Source organism: Aethina tumida, chromosome 7 (genome assembly GCF_024364675.1).
Source record: "Aethina tumida isolate Nest 87 chromosome 7, icAetTumi1.1, whole genome shotgun sequence".
Classification (NCBI taxonomy): domain Eukaryota; kingdom Metazoa; phylum Arthropoda; class Insecta; order Coleoptera; family Nitidulidae; genus Aethina; species Aethina tumida.
In genome coordinates, this window is record NC_065441.1 from 4,880,992 (window position 1) to 4,901,422 (window position 20,431).

General features: G+C 23.0%; 1 protein-coding gene across 3 annotated transcripts in view; it reads left to right on the forward strand.

Annotated features, from left to right (window-relative positions):
• LOC109604234 (harmonin) overlaps positions 1-20,431 on the forward strand; it is a 66,060-nt gene that overhangs the window by 11,930 nt on the left and 33,699 nt on the right. For all 3 annotated transcript variants that reach the window (XM_020020764.2, XM_020020765.2, XM_020020766.2), the window contains exon 2: positions 11,683-11,989. In XM_020020764.2, coding sequence (XP_019876323.2) covers positions 11,690-11,989 — 300 coding nt within the window. In that variant the 5' untranslated portion in view covers positions 11,683-11,689. The remainder of the gene's footprint in view (positions 1-11,682; positions 11,990-20,431) is intronic.

The window sequence follows — 20,431 nt, forward strand, 5'->3', positions numbered from 1 at the left end:
TAATTAGCAATATTCGGTGAACATGTGCCAGTAATTACTTCCACAACGCCACAATAAATTATTTTTACATAACGCATTAAAATGGTCAAATTACCATTGTCCACTGACACATTTATCTCCCTCCTTCAACATTATGAAATGACGAAACCGATTTTACACCACAATGGACCGTACAAGATCAGCTAGCTATACCGGAAGTTTCACTTGCTGAAGATATTGTACTAATTAGCTATTACTACTTTGTAACCAACATTCATATGAGTATGCGTATTGCCCGTATGTCATTCGAAAACGCGTCATTGATTCAGGATTATGTAATTTTTGCGCAATTACATTAATTGCGTTCGTATCAATCGATGCCGGAAATGGTTTTTATTTTTTTTTTTCTTAGAACGATGCTTCATTTCTCACATTTAATCGCGATTTGAGATTTTAATTAAAGACTGATGAAAAAGCACGTGATTATCATTGGAACTAGTGATGGGAACTCGTTTACATCCTTGTAAAAACGGCCAATCGATAATAATTAAAGTGGTGATTACATTAGGACAAGTGTCTTCTAATACTTAAATACTTATCAGTAATTATGAAATTACATTTTACCGTTACATTTTTACTTTACACTGTTAATTTTTAGAATTGAATACTCAAATATTTAAACTTTTTAAATAGTTTACATTCTTTTGAATTTTTAGTTTATTTTAGAATTAACCTTATTATTTAATACTTTTTTAAATTATTTTATAATTTATTAAATTTTATTTGAATGCTTAGTTTTTAAATTTTGCAATTATGTCTTCTTGAGAATTTTTGGAACTATGTTAATTTAGATATTTAAAATAAATATTTAAATTATTAAACATTCTTTTGAATATTTTGTTTAAATTTGAAATATTTTGTAATTTATTTTGTATAAATCTCCTCCTAAATGTTTATTGTGTTAAATTATAAAATTATAAACACATATATATTTTAGGGGACACTGCTAATTTTTTAATATTTAAATTTTTAGATATTTGAATTAATTTTATTATATTAAATTACAAAAAACTTTAAATGTTTATTAAATTTAGTTTATAATTACAAATATTATGTCTTTATGAAAATTTTTAACATTTATTTTTTTTTCTTTTTAATATTTTAAAACTAATTTTTATACATTTTATTTTTTAAAAATTACTAATACTTTTAATTTTTATTGTTATTAATTATGTTTTAGATATATTTTTGGGGAACAATATTGATTTTTTAATTTACTGTTCAAATATTTAAAATTTAGCAGATATTTTAAATAAAAGTTTAAATAATTTATCAATAATTTTTAATTGACATTTTTTGTTAAAATTATTAATATCTTATTTTTAGTATTTTAAAATTTTAATATTTTTAAACAAATAAAATTGACATTTTTTTTATAAAATTATTAATACCTTATTTTTATTATTTTAAAATTTTAATATTTTTAAATAAAAATGTAATAAATGTTAAAAATATTATAAAGTAAGGTCGTAAATCATCCAGATAAATAACTTACAATAAAAATTGTGTAATTTCCAAACTGTTCAGTGCAAAATGGGTAATATCAACTATTTGTTTTAATGAAAATGTTGCTCTTTTGATACCTCATTTGAAAAGTATTTTTATTCTATTCATTGCTATTTTGTTGACGAAAATTGGACAATCAGTTTATGTGTGACTTTTCACTTTCCTTTTATGATTAAAATAGACTATTAAATTCAAATAAATTTATTAAATGTTCAAGGAAAATAATACATGTAATTTCTCTTGAAATTTAACTCTCACATTTCTTAATATTATTATTATAACTATTATACGATTTTACTGTAAATATTTATCTCCAAATTTTCTAAGTAATCATTAAATTATTAATTAATATTTTTAGATTCAAATAAAGTTATTTAATTTTAAGTTTCCCTCATTTAAGGACATTTCGACTTTTATTATTTTTCATTTATAATTTTTTTTAATTCATTGATGTTATTTAAATTTTAAGATTTTTAATATTTTTTAATGTGTTCATAAAATTTTCCATCGTTTAAAATTATTTGATTTTTTATAATATATTATAGCTTTCATTCTTGTTATAATTATTAATTAGTTACCTTTTTTGTTAATTCATCTTTAGGCAGTTAATTTAAATAACTTAGAGGTCATAAATAATTATTGAACAAGAAAGTTCTAACAACAATTTAAAAATTTAAAGAATTTATATAGTCCAATTAAATAAACAAAAAAGCTTAATAATAAAAAAGAATAAAAAGGTAAATTCATATATTAAAAATATAATTTAAAATGAAAAATTCAAAATACATTCTAAACATTCTCAGAAATTAAAAAAATTAAAACATAAATTCTTATGTTAAAAATATAATTTAAATTGAAATATGAAAATAAAATCTAATTAAAATACGTACCAAAAATTCTCAGAAATATCATATATTAATTTGAAAAAACATAAATAGGAAAAATAACTTTTTATATATTCTTTTAAAAACATAATATTTTTTTATTTTGTATTTCTTAAATTATACTATTTTTAAGCAGATTCTTGAGAATTTAATTTAATTATGTCTAATAGTCAAATTATTATTTTTTAGTTACATATTCAGTCCCGTTAAGTATTTTTAATTTATGAAGTATCTTTTTTTCTTCAGTTGTTTTTTCATCTCTCTTTAGTTTATTTGGGACCTTTCCATCATATAATTATTTATGTTCTTGAATTATTCAAATTAACTGCCTAAAGTTAAATGAATAAAAAAGGACAATTAATTTATGCAATTATAACAAACACAAGGATGAAAGTTGTACCCGAATGTGGGATATTTAATTTTGCTGCAACATCCAGAACTGCAGTTTTTCCTAGAAACACGTTTCCAGCAAAGAGAGATTTTCCGCGTAATACAAACAAAATCCATCGCACTAATTACGGTTAATTGGTTCCTTGTTCCAGTAATTTTTCCGAAGAAAGTGTTGAACAATGGCGTCTAAATAATTGTTTAAATCGTCTCAACTTCGTTCGATTCCCGTTCGATTAAACGTCGAAACCGAGTAGTTTATTTTCTAAAAACGGCCGCTCAATATAGAAGTCCAGATCCGACCGTTTTACGCCTTTCGTTCGCATTTTAAACGGCAATAAATCGATGGTGTTTCTTTCTCTCGACGCAATTTTCACTCGGTTAGGTTAAACAAACAGTTTTTTTCTCATTTTCTAATCACCACCAGCAGGTTATTTCTATAAATATCGAGTCGTTGTTGAGTGCTTCGATAGCCTAAACCGTGTTTCATCGGCGACGTGGGCACGACGTACTCGCATAATCATTCCATCGGTCACAATTGATGGGACGTTTCGTTTTATTTGCCGAGGATAATCTGCAAACTTGGAAAAATGATCGAGCCAAACAAGATAAGATTGTTGATAGATGGATGTGATTAAAATTAAACGAGGCCGTTTCGCAATCCTTTAACAAACCTTTAAGAGTCGATCTTATTAGGCCCCCGACAATATTTATGTATATTGTACACAGCACATTATTTAGATAATTAAAAAGTTTATTATCATATTTATTATTATATAATTATATGTATTTAATATTTGTTATTATATAATTATATTATTATTACCTTAATAACTATAATTAGATAATAAAATTTGAATGATTAAATGAATACATATTGTTTTTAAATAAATGCCTACCCCAATAAAAAAAAACTGAAAACTGATCATAAAAATATGAAATTTAGCAATATAAATTTGAAAACATGTTCCAAAAATCTGAATAAAACAAGAGGAATCTAAAAATAATTTCAAATGAATGTTTTTTTATTTTAAATTATAATTCAAGATTTGTAAAAGATATTAATATGATTTGTTACTTATTTTTCAAAACTACAAAAGACTAGCAAATATAATTTTTAAAAATGAAATAGTTGGAATTATAAAAAATTCATAACATTAAAAATAAGAAAAAATCCTCAAACACCGTTAAATAAAAAATATACTGGAATAATAGAATAAGAAATGACATTTTAAAAATCTTAATAAGACATAAAATAAAATTAAACAACGTAATTCAAAATTAATATGTCCAAAACATATAAATTTCTGAGAAATTTATTTATTTTAATTATTTGTTTTTTTATAATTTAAGAATTTTTAAGTATAAAAAATGAGAAAAATCAAATAATGTAAATATTGCATTTATAAAAACATTAAAATAAGAAAAAATAGTCACAGAAATTCCAAAATACCAGAATAAGAAAAGTTCTCACTGTAACATATAAAATCAGACAATATAATTTAAAATTAATATGTGCAGAAAATATATATTTTGAGAATTTTTTTAATATTAATTTATTTACTTATTTGCTCTCTTCTACTATTTATAATTTAAAATTTATATATTTATTATAAATAAAAAAAAATTAAGTATCAAAAATGAGAAAAAATCAAATATTACAAATATTACATTTACAAAAATATTTAAAGTAAGAAAAAATATTCAAATTCTTATCATAACGTACAAAATCAGACAATATAATTTAAAATTAATATATCCAGTAAATATAAATTTCGAGAATTTTATTGCTATTATTTTTTAATTATTTGCTTTCTTCTATTATTTATTATCTAAAAATAATGCATATTTATTACAATTTAAAATTTTTGAAGTATAAAAATGAGAAAAAATAAAATAATAATATAAATATTACATTTACAAAAAGATTCTAAGTAAAAAGAAATAGGCAAAGAAATTTCAAAAATATTTATTACAAAATACCAGAATGATAAATGATAACATCAACATAAAATCAGAAAATATAATTTAAAATTAATACGTCCATAAAATATAAATTTTGAGAATTTTACTATTATTTTTTAATTAATTAAATTATTGTTAATTTTCAAAAACTTCTTGATATTAAATTAAATTTGAACACATAAACCAAAAATGAGAAAAGACAGAAAAAAAAAATTTAAAAATTGGAAGTTACAATTACAAAAAGTGTATAAATATGAAATATTTTATAATAATAAAAATGTAACTCAAAATTAATTAACCCAGAAAATATAGTTAATATTGATATTTTTTTTATTTATTTACATGTTTGCTCAGATTTTTTTGTTAGTTTTTAATAATTATAATTTAAGATTGTTGTTATAAAAATCGAAAAATTATAATTCTTATAAATTTAAGATCAAAAATAAATATAAATTAAGATTTTGAGATTTTTCAAAATCGTCTTGATACTAAATTTGAACACATAAACCAAAAATGAGAAAAGACAGAAAAAATAAAAATTTCCAAAATTGGAAGTTTAAATTACAAAAGTGTGTAATATGAAATATTTTATAATAATAAAAATGTAACTCAAAATTAATTAACCCAGAAAATATAATTAATATTGATAATTTTTTTTATTTATTTACATGTTTGCTCAGTTCTTAATAATTATAGTTTAAGATTTGTTATTATAAAAATCGAAAAATTATAATTCTCATAAACTTTAGATGAAAAATAAATATAAATTAGGATTAATACATTCTTAGGGGATTTAATGTCTTTTTTATATTCGTGACTAGCCCAAAAAAATTCATTCGACCGTAGCAATAGACACGTTTATTGCACCCACGCACAATTGTGTTTGTGTTTTATCGATAAGATACCGGAAATGTGGTGTAGTCCCCCCTAACCAAATAGTTGATGTCGCCGAAGCCCCACCGATGGATGATGAATCAACCGCACATGTTCCGATTACCGGAACCGTAATTCCAGCGCGACAGAACTTAATTGTGATTTTATCGATCAATCGGCCGATCGGAAACAAAAGGAGCAACGAAACGATCATATGGGAACCGCGACGATTTTCTTCTTCACGTGCAACTTTCCCGTCTCCTGACACAATGACCTTCGGGGCCGGTCCATAATTAAAAGAAAACGTTATGGGTAAAAATAAAATGCATTCGAACAACGCGAAACGTTCAATTTTATTGCTTGAAATCTTCGTCTTCTTCGTCAATTTTTCGATCGATTTCCAAGCGAAAAAAGATGGGCCAATTAGGGGAATTTCAGAGCAGAAAGACGCGAATGAAATAATTCATTAGTCTACACCTAAATAACCAGCTTTATGCGCTGATAACTTTTTAAACAACTAGGATGCTCTCTTATATTAGTTAATTCCATGATAATATCACACATTAAACATTAATTGAAATATTCATATTTGAAATTTAAAATATTTGAGTGGAAGTTATGAAATATTTATTCTGTGAAAAAGTTTAAAATTTATAAAATCAAAAAAAAAAAAAAGAATAAAACAAATTAAATAAAATTGTATGAATATGAGAAAAGACAAGTTTTAATTATTACATGTAAATTTATAAAATTTTCAGTAATAAATAAAAATACACTGTTCCAAAAAATTAATGCACCACACCATTTTATTTATAACTGTTATAGTCTTAAAATATATTGTCTAAATAAAAAATTAAACTTAATATGGGGTTCTTCCACCACAACTACGAATGAGAACCCCACATTTTCTGTTCATACTCAAAATCTGGGTTCGACTTTCATTTAGACCCAAATTCTCCCAAATTTCGAGTTATTTGGATGGTTACGATGGTCCCTTAAACGTTTCTCAAGAATATCTGGGATTTATATGTTCTATTGGGTTAAGACCTGGACTGTGAGCTGGCCAGGTTTTTTTCCTTGTTTCTCCATATTTACGAATATTTTTTATATATTATTTTCAAGGTTATTTAATGTTTATCATTTTTTTTTATTTGACTTCACTGGTTAATATTAAAATATTCATCGTTTTGGTAAGTCATCGATAAACACCATTCTCATTCACTGATGACATCATTCCATCAATTCCGCAATATTCACAAATTTCCCTCACGTCTCAAATTAAAACAACTCGCACAGCAAATATTAAAATTACACACCCGCAGATTGAAGTAATTTAACGGTTCGAATTCGATAATCCGAACGAACAATAAACCCAAGAACTTCTCCAACCATTAACGGAGCGTTGACATTGACATTACACACGAAAGTTATTGTCAATTTACGCACCGTCATTTCTTTTTTTCTTAATATTTTTTTAATGTGCACGTTTACGACTAGATTTGCTAATTTTATGTGTTATTATCCGCATAAATTGTCGAACCAACCGGAAATATCTGATATGTTCTGCTCAAAGCGAGGCTGCTTTTTACTTATTTCATTTGCAGCCAATTATTTCGTTTATAATGTATCGTTAGTATTCATGATTCTGGTGAGAAGATTCAATAATTTAAGAATAATTATCGGGCGATAAAAAATCGCATAAATTATCGATAAGAATTGTTCAATGCCAAACACATACTGGTGTATCTACAATTGTGCCTCATGTCTGAGCTGAATTTAACGAGAAACTGTATTATGCATAATTATGTTTAATTTGTGAAATTATCATGGAATTAACTAATATAAAAGAACATCCTAGTTGTTAAAATTATCAGCGCATAAAGTTGGTTATTTAGGTGGAGAATAATGAATTATTTCATTTGTTATTATATTATCTTTTAATAGATACATTTTTTGATATTTATAAGTCTGTACAATATAAATATATAAATATTAATGAAAAATTAAAAATTTTGTTTATAAATATGAAATCACAAAAAAAAGAAAATTTAAATATAATCTTAAAAAATACTCGGACAATAAAATGGTTAAAATCAAAATAAATTACAAATTTAAAGTTAGTAAAAATTAAAAAATCATATATTTTATATTATGAAAAGTGAAGAAAATATATATTTTTTGTTAAATACTAAATAAAGCTAAAAATAATTTCATTAATAAAACATTGCTTTAATTGTAAAAACACAAACAAGACAGAAATTTAAAAATAATTTTAAAAAATACTCAGACTAAATCTAAAAATTGAAACAATAAAATAGTTAAAATTTAAATAAATTAAAAATTCATCTATTTTATATTATGAAAACTGAAATAAACATAAAACAAAACTAAACTAAAAAATATTTTTATTAAATTTAAGAATATTAAAATTATTGATTAATAAAAAAATATTATTTGTAATTAGGAATACACAACTCAAACTTTTCCAATATATTTTAATTCTTCTTTAATTTTATAATTTGAATAATTATTATTTTATAATATAATAATATATAATTTTAAATAATATACAAATTAATATCAAAATAAATTAAAAATTTATAGTTAAATAAACAATTCATCTATTTTATATTATGAAAGAATCATAATTTTTTTTTTGTTAAATATATATTGAATAAAACTGAAAATATTTTAATTAAATTTAAGAATATTAAAATTATTAATTAATAAAAAATATTATTTGTAATTATGAAAACACAAAGAATAAGACCGAAATTAAAAAATATTCTTAAAAATACCCAAACATAAAAAATTTAAACAGGAGAATGGTTAAAATCTAAATAAATTAAAAATTCGTAAATTTTATATCATGAAAAATAAAGAAAACGTTTTAATTAATAAAAAATATTGTTTGGAAATATGAAAACACGAAGAAAAAAGACCTAAATTTAAAAAATAACTAAACTTATAAGAGACATACTAAAACCTAAAAATTGAAACATTAAAATACTATGAATATATAATGAAAAATGAAGGAAATATAATTTCTTTAGATAAATATTGAAGAACACTGAAAACATTTGAATTAATACAAAATTTGAGAATGAATATTTTAAATATCTGGATTAAAAGCTAAAAAAAATACATATGGCATAATATTAAAATAAAAATTAAGTAAATTAATTTTTAAATTTATAATAGAAATAGTCAATAAAGTTTAAATTATTTTTTTGTTTTCTGCCGTTTTATTTAAATTTAACATAAAATAAGTTGTCCAGCCTAACTTAATCTAACCTTACGTAACATACCCTAACTTAACCGAGTCTAATCTAACCTAACCTAACCTATATTTATACAATAGTAAATTAAACTGAACAAAATAACAATAAAAATTAATATTCCATTTTAATCGAATAAGTTTCACTATTCAATACATTTTTTAAGGACATCCATTTCAATTTATTCACACAATAACCGACAAATCATAATTTGATCGATCATTTTTCAATATAAATAAAAAATAATCGTGCGCAAAATATGAATGTAAAAATTTAATGGAACGTTGAATTTCGGTCGTACCGTCACCTCGCCAACCGGGAAACGTGTACCGCTAAACTAGGAAGCAGTAAAACAATTTCACGACGACCACTAAAAGTTGACACTGCGCCCATAAAAAATGACCCGCGATCAATAAATAAAAGAAGATCGCGTAATTTCTAGTATCGGCGAATAAGAATGAGATTGATGCACTTTCTCGAAGCCTACTTTTCATCACCTCCGGCGAATGGCGACCTCGAATTTTGAGTTGAACACACTCGGCTTCATAATACGTTATAATAAACGAGCCAGACACACCTGTGTTTAAATCGCGAAATATTGTTTATATGTTCGATATTATTAATATTATTTTTTTTTTACTGGGGATTTTTTAACTACGCACCAACAACTTTAATAAATGTACTCTGTATGTATTATATTCAAACTATCAAAATTCATTTCTGCTAAATGAGTTATTTTTCTTTACATTTTCACATTTGTGTATTAATTAACATCTATAATCATAATTATTATTCAATTATTTTAGTTTGAAACTAAACTTAAATAAATTATAAAGTAAATGTATACGTCTTTAATTTTCTTATGTTAATTCAGTTTAAATTTAGGTTTAAATCGTGTTAATTACCATTGAAAAAATTAATTCAATGTCAAATAAACAAATCATCAATATATGAATATCAATTTTCAATATATAGACAATGTATTAAACTACCTTAATAATCCATCAATATCTTCAGGATGTCATAAAATTTAATTAAGAGACTTCTAGCATACTTAATAAACAGTAATTACTATAAAACTGAACATGATGCGTCGTAATACAAGTAGGATAATAATTCCACTAAGCCATTGCACATTTTTGGCATAAATTACAAATTGCAACATCTAAAACAACAATTTATGTATATGTGTGTGCAAAAACATAACAATTAAATAAAGATTTCAAGACAATAGTCCAATTATTGGAGAGTGAGAGAATTAGAAAACTTACTGTCGCCCGGATTAAAACAATTTGCATTATTATAAACTTTAAGACCATTGTTTTGATGGAAATTAATCAGCTAGACCATTTTTCCTTTATGGTTTTCTGAACAATAAGCCATTACCGGCGAAACTGTTGCGTTAAAGCTACATTGTTATCAAACACGTTTAATGTTGTCCAAAACGTCATAGATTTTATAGAATGAATTGAATAAGGAAATACTTTGTTGTCGTATTAAATGTGTTCTATTCAAAATTGTTTCAAGTCATGTTTGCATAAGTAAATCAGTTGTTTTATTCAAAAAATTTAAAGAGCAAATTTTAGTTACGTAGGCACTTCATTTTTCTTTAAAATGAATTAATTAAATTTTATACTGTTGAAAAATAAAGATAATTTAGAATAAATTATATAATTAATAAAATAAGATCTTTAAGCACATAAAAAGAAAGAATTAAAGAAGTCACTAATTAATGATAAAAAATTGTAAATATTGTCTGAAAATTTTAAAATTAAATAAATAGCATAATTTAAAATAATTTAAAAAATAATAAAAAATATTATCAAATATGAATTAAACTCTCAAAAAATTAAATATATAAAATTTTAAAGATAATTTTAATGCTAAATATAAAATAAAGAACTGGTGATTTTAACGACCAATTACAATACGAACTTTTCAATATATTGTATGGAATTTTATAAATAGTATTCTAAAATAAAATTAATATGTCATAATATAAAATAATTAAAAAAATAACAGGATATGAATAATCTGAAATAAATTTAAAATATTAAAAAAAGTAAAAATAAAATAATAAAAAATATAAAATTATTGAGCATCTCTATTAAAAATAAACACATTATAAGATAAACCTTCGAATATATTTTAACTGAGTACAATATTAAAAATTAAATTTTATCTTTAATCTTTAATTAATAATAAAAAATAAAAAAATATATTAATAAATATTAATAAACATATTTGTGATCTTAGAATATTACAAAATTCTAATATCTAATAAAATGTTTTTAAAATCAAAGAAACTTACCTATTTAATTTTATAATTTGAATAACTAGTATAATTTTAAATAACATAAAAATTAATTTAAAAAATAACAAAGTTTAACACTCAAAATATTAAATATATAAGTTGTATAATTTGATATAATATGAAATTTAACAGAAAAAATAGCAAATTTAACAATTATTTTAAATTTAAAAGCTAAAATATAATATATATAATATAAATAACTGAGGTGATTTCAATGATAAATTGTAAATCGAACCTTCCAATCCGTTTTAAAAGTTTTAAAAAATTAATTAACGTTATGGACACTTGTTGCCTATATTTAATCTAATCTAATTATTGTTTAATTAAATAAATTTTTATTCAGTAAATTTGAAATAAGAATGAAAATAATGTAAATGGTACAACTGTAAAAATCAACCTCATATGTTAATAATATGTAAATAATTATTGTTTTCAGATTAACAATGTTGGCGATGGAATACTGCCTGCCCATGGGCCACCCCCAAAACCAGCAGTCCCAAATCAAATACGCATCGTCGACGATGAGCTCCGAAACGATATCGGAGAGCTGCGGCAGCCGCAACAACCGCATCCGCACCGTCCGGCTGGTGCGTCCGGTAAACGGCACTCTGCCGCCACCGAATTTGACCTGCAAACACGGCCCCAACTTGGGTTTCAGCCTGAGGGGCGGCAGGGAGCACGGCACCGGATTCTTCGTGTCCAACGTCGAGCCGGGCAGCGAGGCACATCGACAAGGGCTGAGGGTAAGTCAAAATTAACAAAAAACTGAAAATCTGAAAGTATGGAGAGTGCATAAATCTGAAGGGAACGATAAATTCAATTGTGTGGAAACGGTGAATTTAATCCAACAATTATATACCATTTAAATGTTGTAAATACGCGAGCTGTCAGGTAAATTAATGAATGAATGAATATGAAATAGTAGTTTTTTGTTACAAGGTGAGAAGTCAAAGAAAGATTGGATCGGTCAGGTGGTTTCTAGTCATTTAATAATAATTGCAAAGTTAAGGTTATTTAAAGTTCAAATTGTGAACGGAATGGTGAAACTTACGAGTACAGAAATAATAATATTGATGTTGAAATTAATATCCTTATTTAGATATCGAAAATATGGAGACAAATTGTTTTTATGTTAATTACGTGTATTTGAACAATCATAATTATATGTCTTATGCCAAAACTTTATAAGGGAATGTCTCATGAACTGATTAAAAAATGAAATAAATAAAAAAATTAAAAAATATCTTAATCAAATAAGGCCGTAGAATGGACTATAAATTTTTCAAATAATAAAAAAATAAGTATATTGAAAGATTAAAATTAAAGAAAGAAATTAAGAAATTATAAAAATATTAATAATAAACACATTTATAACACCAAAACTACAAGATAAAAAAAATAAAATAAAAATTTCTTATTAAAATCTAACAAAAAAAAATTAATTGATTACCTAAGATTAAATAGAAATTCAAAATTTAAAAAACTAAGAAAATTCTAACAAAATATAAAACAAAATAAGTTTAAAAATTAAATATCTAATCGAAGAATATTAAAATATAAAAATAATTTTAATAAAAAAAGTTATGGACTATTATATTATTTTAATAAAATTGTTTAATAATGGGTAAATAAATGAATAAGGATAAAATTAAAAATAGTATTATTAAAATCTACAAAAAAAATGTTTAAAAAAATTAATTTCAAAATAAATTTTTAAACCAGAAAATATTGAATAATTAAACATCTTTAACAATAAAAAATTGATAAAATGTAATAGTAAATGATTAAAATAATAAACAATAAACAAATAATAACCTTAATTTATAAAGGAAATCAAAATATAAATTAAAAATTTAGAATGTTCTTATTAAGAAACATTTTTAGGTCTCTATAATTCTTTAATTTAACCATTATATTATTTTAAAAATTATTTTAATAGTTGTCTGAATTTTAGCAACAAAACAAAACATAATGGATACTTAATGTTTTTATTAAATGAATGCTAATCTTTTTTTTAATTATTAGCTTTATATTCCCTTGTAAATTGCATTAATAACTTACAGATTACAGATTATTTTAAAAGCATTAAAACTTGCGAAAGTAGGTATGTATATTTTGTAAAAATGTTCAAAAATTAACTAGCTAATTAAGTCCGGTAAAATGAATAATTAGTTTCATATTAATTAAATAACAATTGTCTAAAGATAATTTCTTTGCTTTGATAGTTTTAATTAAATTTTATCTGCAAGAAATAATTAAGTTTTTATCAGTTTATGAAAAGTAATTAAATGATTTAACATGAATATAATACAATGTTTAATATGTAATCATTAATTTCTAAAATCTAGAATCCATTCCATATGTAATTAAAAATTGAAATAAACTTTATCAAATAAAAAAAGCAATATTGGTTTTATAATTATAAATTTTAATTGAAAATTAAATAACATGCTCACAGTAACAGTGCACAAAACTAGTAGTCTTAAAAACTGCAGATAAATTTTAATCAAGAACATTTTTTAACAAATTAACAAATTACAACACAGCAGTAAAGACGTTAATATAATAGCTGTCACTAACAACATAGTTCTTAATATTGCTTATACAAAGATTAATTTTACTTTCAATTACAAAACAATATAACATTGTTGAAATTTCAAGTGGATGTGGATGATTAGCGCTCCGGGCACTTCGAACTCGATTCTTATACGCACACGTATGCATAATAATAATAAATGCATGTATAATGAAGTAACAAGAACGAATATCACTTTTGATATCGTCGATCGATAATTGTCCGAGTACTTAATAATCCACGGTCTACTTAAGCCGTCACTTATCAAATAAGAATGCCATGTGAAAATATAAAAAAAAATTACACACATCCTGGGAAAAGTTAACCATATATCCATTTTCAATGAAAGCAAAATTTTATCACTTTCTACAGTAATAAAGTACGTCATAATTTCAGTATTAAGTGGTTAATTAATTAAACAAAATCGGAACAATGTTTCACTATCATTAGGTTTCGTATTATCGGGAAAATTATATTGGAACGCACTTTCTGTGATCGACTGACGTAAATCGGCTAATTATGGGATTTCGGAAAAATTAATGCGTTAATTAAAGAGGTTCGCTGATTAAGTCACTTTCAAATATTGATCAACAATGTATTTTGTTTATAATTCAATTATTAACACAGATTGATGTGTTAATCTCAAAAATAAGTCACGCTTTTTTTATTGTATAACTGGTCATATTTTTGGGTGTTATGTAATTTTTAATCTGTGACGTAATAAGAAAGTGTACTTAAGTTTAATTAAATTTCAACACGGAATTACACCCTTTAAATCTTTTATTTTTAATGTATTAGTATATACACAAAATTGCATAAAATTTACACACCAACCAATCTGATAAAACAGAAAATAGAACGTTAGATTCGATATAAAATTATATAGTTTATGTTTACTCATTTTTAATGAATAAACTTAATTTTACTAAAATATTAATTGACCAAAATATTTTAATAAAAAAAATTATATAGTATAAATCAAAATATTAAAATAAATAAAGAAAAATGTATATTTCAAAATTTCGTATTCTGAAAAATGTACTAAAATCTGAAAAAATTATAGATTTAAAAAAATCGTAATTTATATATACTAATTAAGTAATTAATTTTTTGATGTAATAAAAAATACACTTTTTTAGTCTTTTCTTTTTTTTCTGACCACAATTAATTTGAAACTTTTATAATATTTTTATGGTAGAAAATGAATGAAGAATTAATATTTTAAATAGTTTAAAAAATAGCATCCTCGAAAGTGTAAGAAAATCTGTAAAATTATTGAAATATTTTTAAAATTCAATTGTATTCGTGTTTGGAATAATTTAATAGGTATACATCAATATAAAAAAATAAAAATAATAATACACATTAAAAAATAGATAATTGAATAATTCGTATTTTGAAAAATATAATAAAATCTGAAAAATATTAAAAAAAGAGAATTTAAATATACAAATAATTTTTACTCTCTTTAAAATTTTAAAGAATTTGAAATAATCCAAAACAATACAATTTACACACACCAACTGTTTTATTCGATATTTCTAAAAGTACAAAAAATTTGAAAATTTAATAAAATATGGTTGTGGCAGTACAAAATAAATAAAAATGAGAATAAATTAATATTAATATTTCAAAATTAAAATATTTTAAAAATAAATTTAGAAAATTATTAAATTAGTTTATAAAAAATAAAATAAAAATAAATAAAATATTCTACATACTTTACTTTTAGAATTAATAAAAAATGTGTATAAATTATTATTATCTTTAAAATTGTTTATTACCTTTTTATATATATTTTTAATTAATGAATAAAGTTTCTATAATTTTAATCATACATTAACTAAAAACAAAATTTAATTTATAAATTTTCTTAAATAATTTTTCTATTATCACATTTATTAATTATCTTATTCATTGTGTAAGTTTTATTGTAAAAATTTAAATATTTAATAAGAATAAATATTCGACGTGACACGATTAATCATAATTACAATATGCGTTGTTTTTTGTCGACAAATGGAGAATTTCAAAAGGTAAAAGTGAATCGTTCCAATTCCTGTGCGAGCTGTAATTTTATATTAGAGCGATCAATAGAAGAGCACTGAAACACTTTCATCTCCGACACGAGAAAGTAAATTATAAGAAAAATGTCAACAGCCATACTTCTGTTCCAGATAACTATTTATAGGATCGGAATAATTAAAAAATTCCTCGCGTACTCACGTGGCACATTTTTTCTTTGCCGTCTAGTTTTTGTTTTAGAAAATGCATTAAATGTTGCAATTTTGACATTATTTACGACTGAAAGGTATTTCACAATTTTGTGACTTAAAAAATTACCACATTACACAACGTGAGTTTATTAATTACTATTGTCTGTTAAGTGTATTTTATTATGCACTTGCATGTTAAACCCATCTTCACATATTGTTCAATTACATAACAAAATAGCAACAATAACACTTTAAACGCCTTGAAAAAGCCTCATTCACGTTTACAAACCACTTATTTATATCGTTGTGGTCCAGTTGAATGGCTTCTTTCATCTGGAGCAAATTAATCAAATTTTGTGTAATGAAATACCAGAATTGACTTGTGGTGTGTGTTATGTAAATTTAGTTATGGTTTTCAATGGTTATTTTCTGTTTGTAATAAACTAATTGTGTAATTTTTTACCGCAACCAAAATTGAGACCGTTCTTCGTAATTCACAAGTATCACATAGAACAATTAAAAATTTCTAGCAAAATTCTAGCTCTCCCAAAAATATTTGAATAAATGATTTAAACACAACAGTAAAATTGTTCAGTTCCCCGAAATTCACAGTCAACAAATCTCCAAATATCACGGTCGAAACGACTCATTAAAACGTCAACAAAAAACAAAATTTAAAAACGCCATTACAATTTTGCTTTGACTACAAAATTCCTTTGTGCTGTTTCCATTATTCCGTGAACACGGAGCAGAAAAAATATATTAATTTACAAACAGGATAATTTCTCTTGGCAATTTTACAAGTCACTTATAAAAATTTTATTTATTTGTTACAGTCATGGTTGTCAGCATTTTAAACGAGCATCAAATAGTGTTACGTGTTATTATTTCGAACTGGCTTCAACAAATTATTTTTACTCTTGAGCACAAAAGTCAATTTAGTTTCAATGAAGAAAGTGCATACAAACAAAATTATACTAAAAGTTTTCTTAATTAATTTAGTTCTGTTGAGCTTTAATGTTGTTTGTAGAAAGTGAAAAATGGTACTTTCTTAGCGAATCAGGACTAATTCGTTAAATATAATTAATTTAATGAAATAAATGTGAAATTGCATATTTCAAACATCTGTATGAAGTATCGAAACTTCCATTAATGTGCAAAATAATAAAGAAATTTAAATTAAATTAATCTTAAAAATATCATTAAAATTTAATATTTAAACATAAAAAATTTGTTTATTTATTAAATTTATAAATAAATCAAAAAGTATAACAATGAATAACATTAAAAATAATTTCAATGTTAAATTGAATTATCTCAATTAATTTAAAAATTTTAATAAACACAAAGGTGTAAATAATTCAGCGAATTACTGTGAAATTATTGTAAATAATTTGAAAAATCTAAAATGTCTTTCTGCAAATATAATATCAATATAATAGTATAATAGTAAGTCTGTAAAATTTAAAAAAGGTTATTAAATAATAATTTAAATCATGAATACACAACAATAATTTAGAAAATTTCAAATATAATTAGTAAAAATTTATAGAATTATAAAATTGAAATTTTAAAAACTAAATAATTGAAATAAAATAAAGCAAAAATAGCACAAAATTCTAAATATGTGAAATTTTTTTTAATTTTGATAAATATAAAAAATTTGAATGTATGGCAAACAAATAATTTAAAAAATTAGGAATATTTTTCAACATATGTAACAGAACATCTAAATAACCTAAAGAATCTGAAGTATTTAAAGAATCTAAAGAATCTAGAGAATCTAAAGAATCTAAAGAATCTAAAGAATCTAAAGAATCTAAAGAATCTAAAGAATCTAAAGAATCTAAAGAATCTAAAGAATCTAAAGAATCTAAAGAATCTAAAGAATCTAAAGAATCTAAAGAATCTAAAGAATCTAAAGAATCTAAAGAATCTAAAGAATCTAAAGAATCTAAAGAATCTAGAGAATCTAAAGAATCTAACGAATCTAAAGAATCTAAAGAATCTACACAAAATTCTAAATATGTAAAATTAATAATAAATATACTGTAAGAATTTTTTTAAATATAAAAAATTTGAATGTATGGCAAACAAATAATTTAAAAAATTAGGAATATTTTTCAACATATGTAACAGAACATAACCTAAAGAATCTGAAGTATTTAAAGAATCTGAAGAATCTAAAGAATCTAAAGAATCTAAAGAATCTAAAGAATCTAAAGAATCTAAAGAATCTAAAGAATCTAAAGAATCTAAAGAATCTAAAGAATCTAAAGAATCTAAAGAATCTAAAGAATCTAAAGAATCTAACGAATCTAAAGAATCTAAAGAATCTACACAAAATTCTAAATATGTAAAATTAATAATAAATATACTGTAAGAATTTTTTTAAATATAAAAAATTTGAATGTATGGCAAACAAATAATTTAAAAAAATTAGGAATATTTTTCAACATATGTAACAGAACATCTAAATAACCTAAAGAATCTGAAGTATTTAAAGAATCTAAAGAATCTAAAGAATCTAAAGAATCTAAAGAATCTAAAGAATCTAAAGAATCTAAAGAATCTAAAGAATCTAAAGAATCTAAAGAATCTAAAGAATCTAAAGAATCTAAAGAATCTAAAGAATCTAAAGAGTCCAAAGAATCTAAAGAGTGTAAAGAATCTAGAGAATCTAAAGAATCTAAAGAATCTAAAGAATCTAAAGAACCTAAAGAACCTAAAGAACCTAAAGAACCTAAAGAATCTAAAGAATCTAAAGAATCTAAAGAATCTAAAGAATCTAAAGAATCTAAAGAATCTAAAGAATCTAAAGAATCTAAAGAATCTCAAGAATCTGAAGAATTTGAAGAAAAGAATCTAAAGAATCTAAAGAGTCTAAAGAGTCCAAAGAGTCTAAAGAATCTAAAATATCTAATTAATCTAAAGAATCTAAAGAGTCTAAAGAATCTAAAGAATCTACACAAAATTCTAAATATGTAAATTAATAATAAATTTACTGTAAGAATTTTTTTAAATATAAAAAATTTGAATGTATGGCAAACAAATGATTTTAAAAAATAGGAATATTTTTCAACATATGTAACAGAACATATAAAGAATCTAAATAACCTAAAGAATCTAAAGAATCTAAAGTATTTAAAGAATCTAAAGAATTTAAAGGATCTAAAGAATCTAAGGAATAGAAAGAATCAAAAGAATCTAAAGAAATGGATAATTTGAAAAATCTGAAATATTTTTCAGCAAAATTATAACAAAAAATAAAATAATTGTATTATAAATGAAAAATTGGAATATTTTTTAATAAAAGTAACAGAAAACTTTAAATGATCATTTATTGATAGTTAAAACCAAAATTTAACAGAATTTCACATATTATTATTAGCAAAATATTACAAAACGTTAAACAAATAAAATCTTAGTTAAACCAGGTAGACACTACTGAACACATCTAAACACAAGAAGTCTAAAAATAAAACAAAAAAAATCTTGAATATCGACAATTAAATAATAATTAACGGCACTAATATTTGTTGAAGCTTCTCTCAAAACCTGTTAATACTTTACGACGACAAATCCGGATTACTAATAACCAATTATCCCATCCGGACCATCAACAAAAAATAAAAAGAATTAACAACCCACATCCTGCTTAAAATCTCAACAGTCCACTTCGTCGTTTATTAAAATCGCAAATGCGAAAATCATCATCCGTTGACCGAATACGAGTGCGAGTATGAAACGGACAGGTGCGCTACGCCCCCATCTCCGCATTAGATAACACGAAAATATACTTAACCGTTAAGTGGCACTCACGAACTCGAAACGCCAATGCAGAAAATATATCGCACCGCGAGCCCCATAAATAATTTGTTTGCATTGTGCCCGGACCTGTTTCCATTCGTAAATAATGCGGAAACATCCACAATTTATTTGTTATCAAGATGGACGTATTATTATTTGTGTTTTATTGACTGAGAGAAAATATCGTCTGTTTAAATTTGTTTATATTTTGTCTTTTTTAGAGCTACTGATGTTTTTTACTTTAGAAATCTTTTCTAATCATATTCAAAGGATCTTATATATTTTTTTAATTTTTGTGATTTAAAAATATAATAGTTTACTTTGTTTTACACTGTTGATTTTGTTGTACTATATTATTTATTTTATTGTTAATTTTATAATTTCGTACATCTAGTTTCTTTGTCTTCACATTTCTTTTTGTTCGTTAATTAAAAAATCTGCTAAACTTTCAGTTTCTTGCAATTAAATTTAAACACAAGAACACAATTTATTGTATAACAATTAAAAACAATTTGTGCCTCTTTCAACAATAAACTTTCCATCAGATTAAACAATATGTGATTAAAACAAATTCTGAACCAATT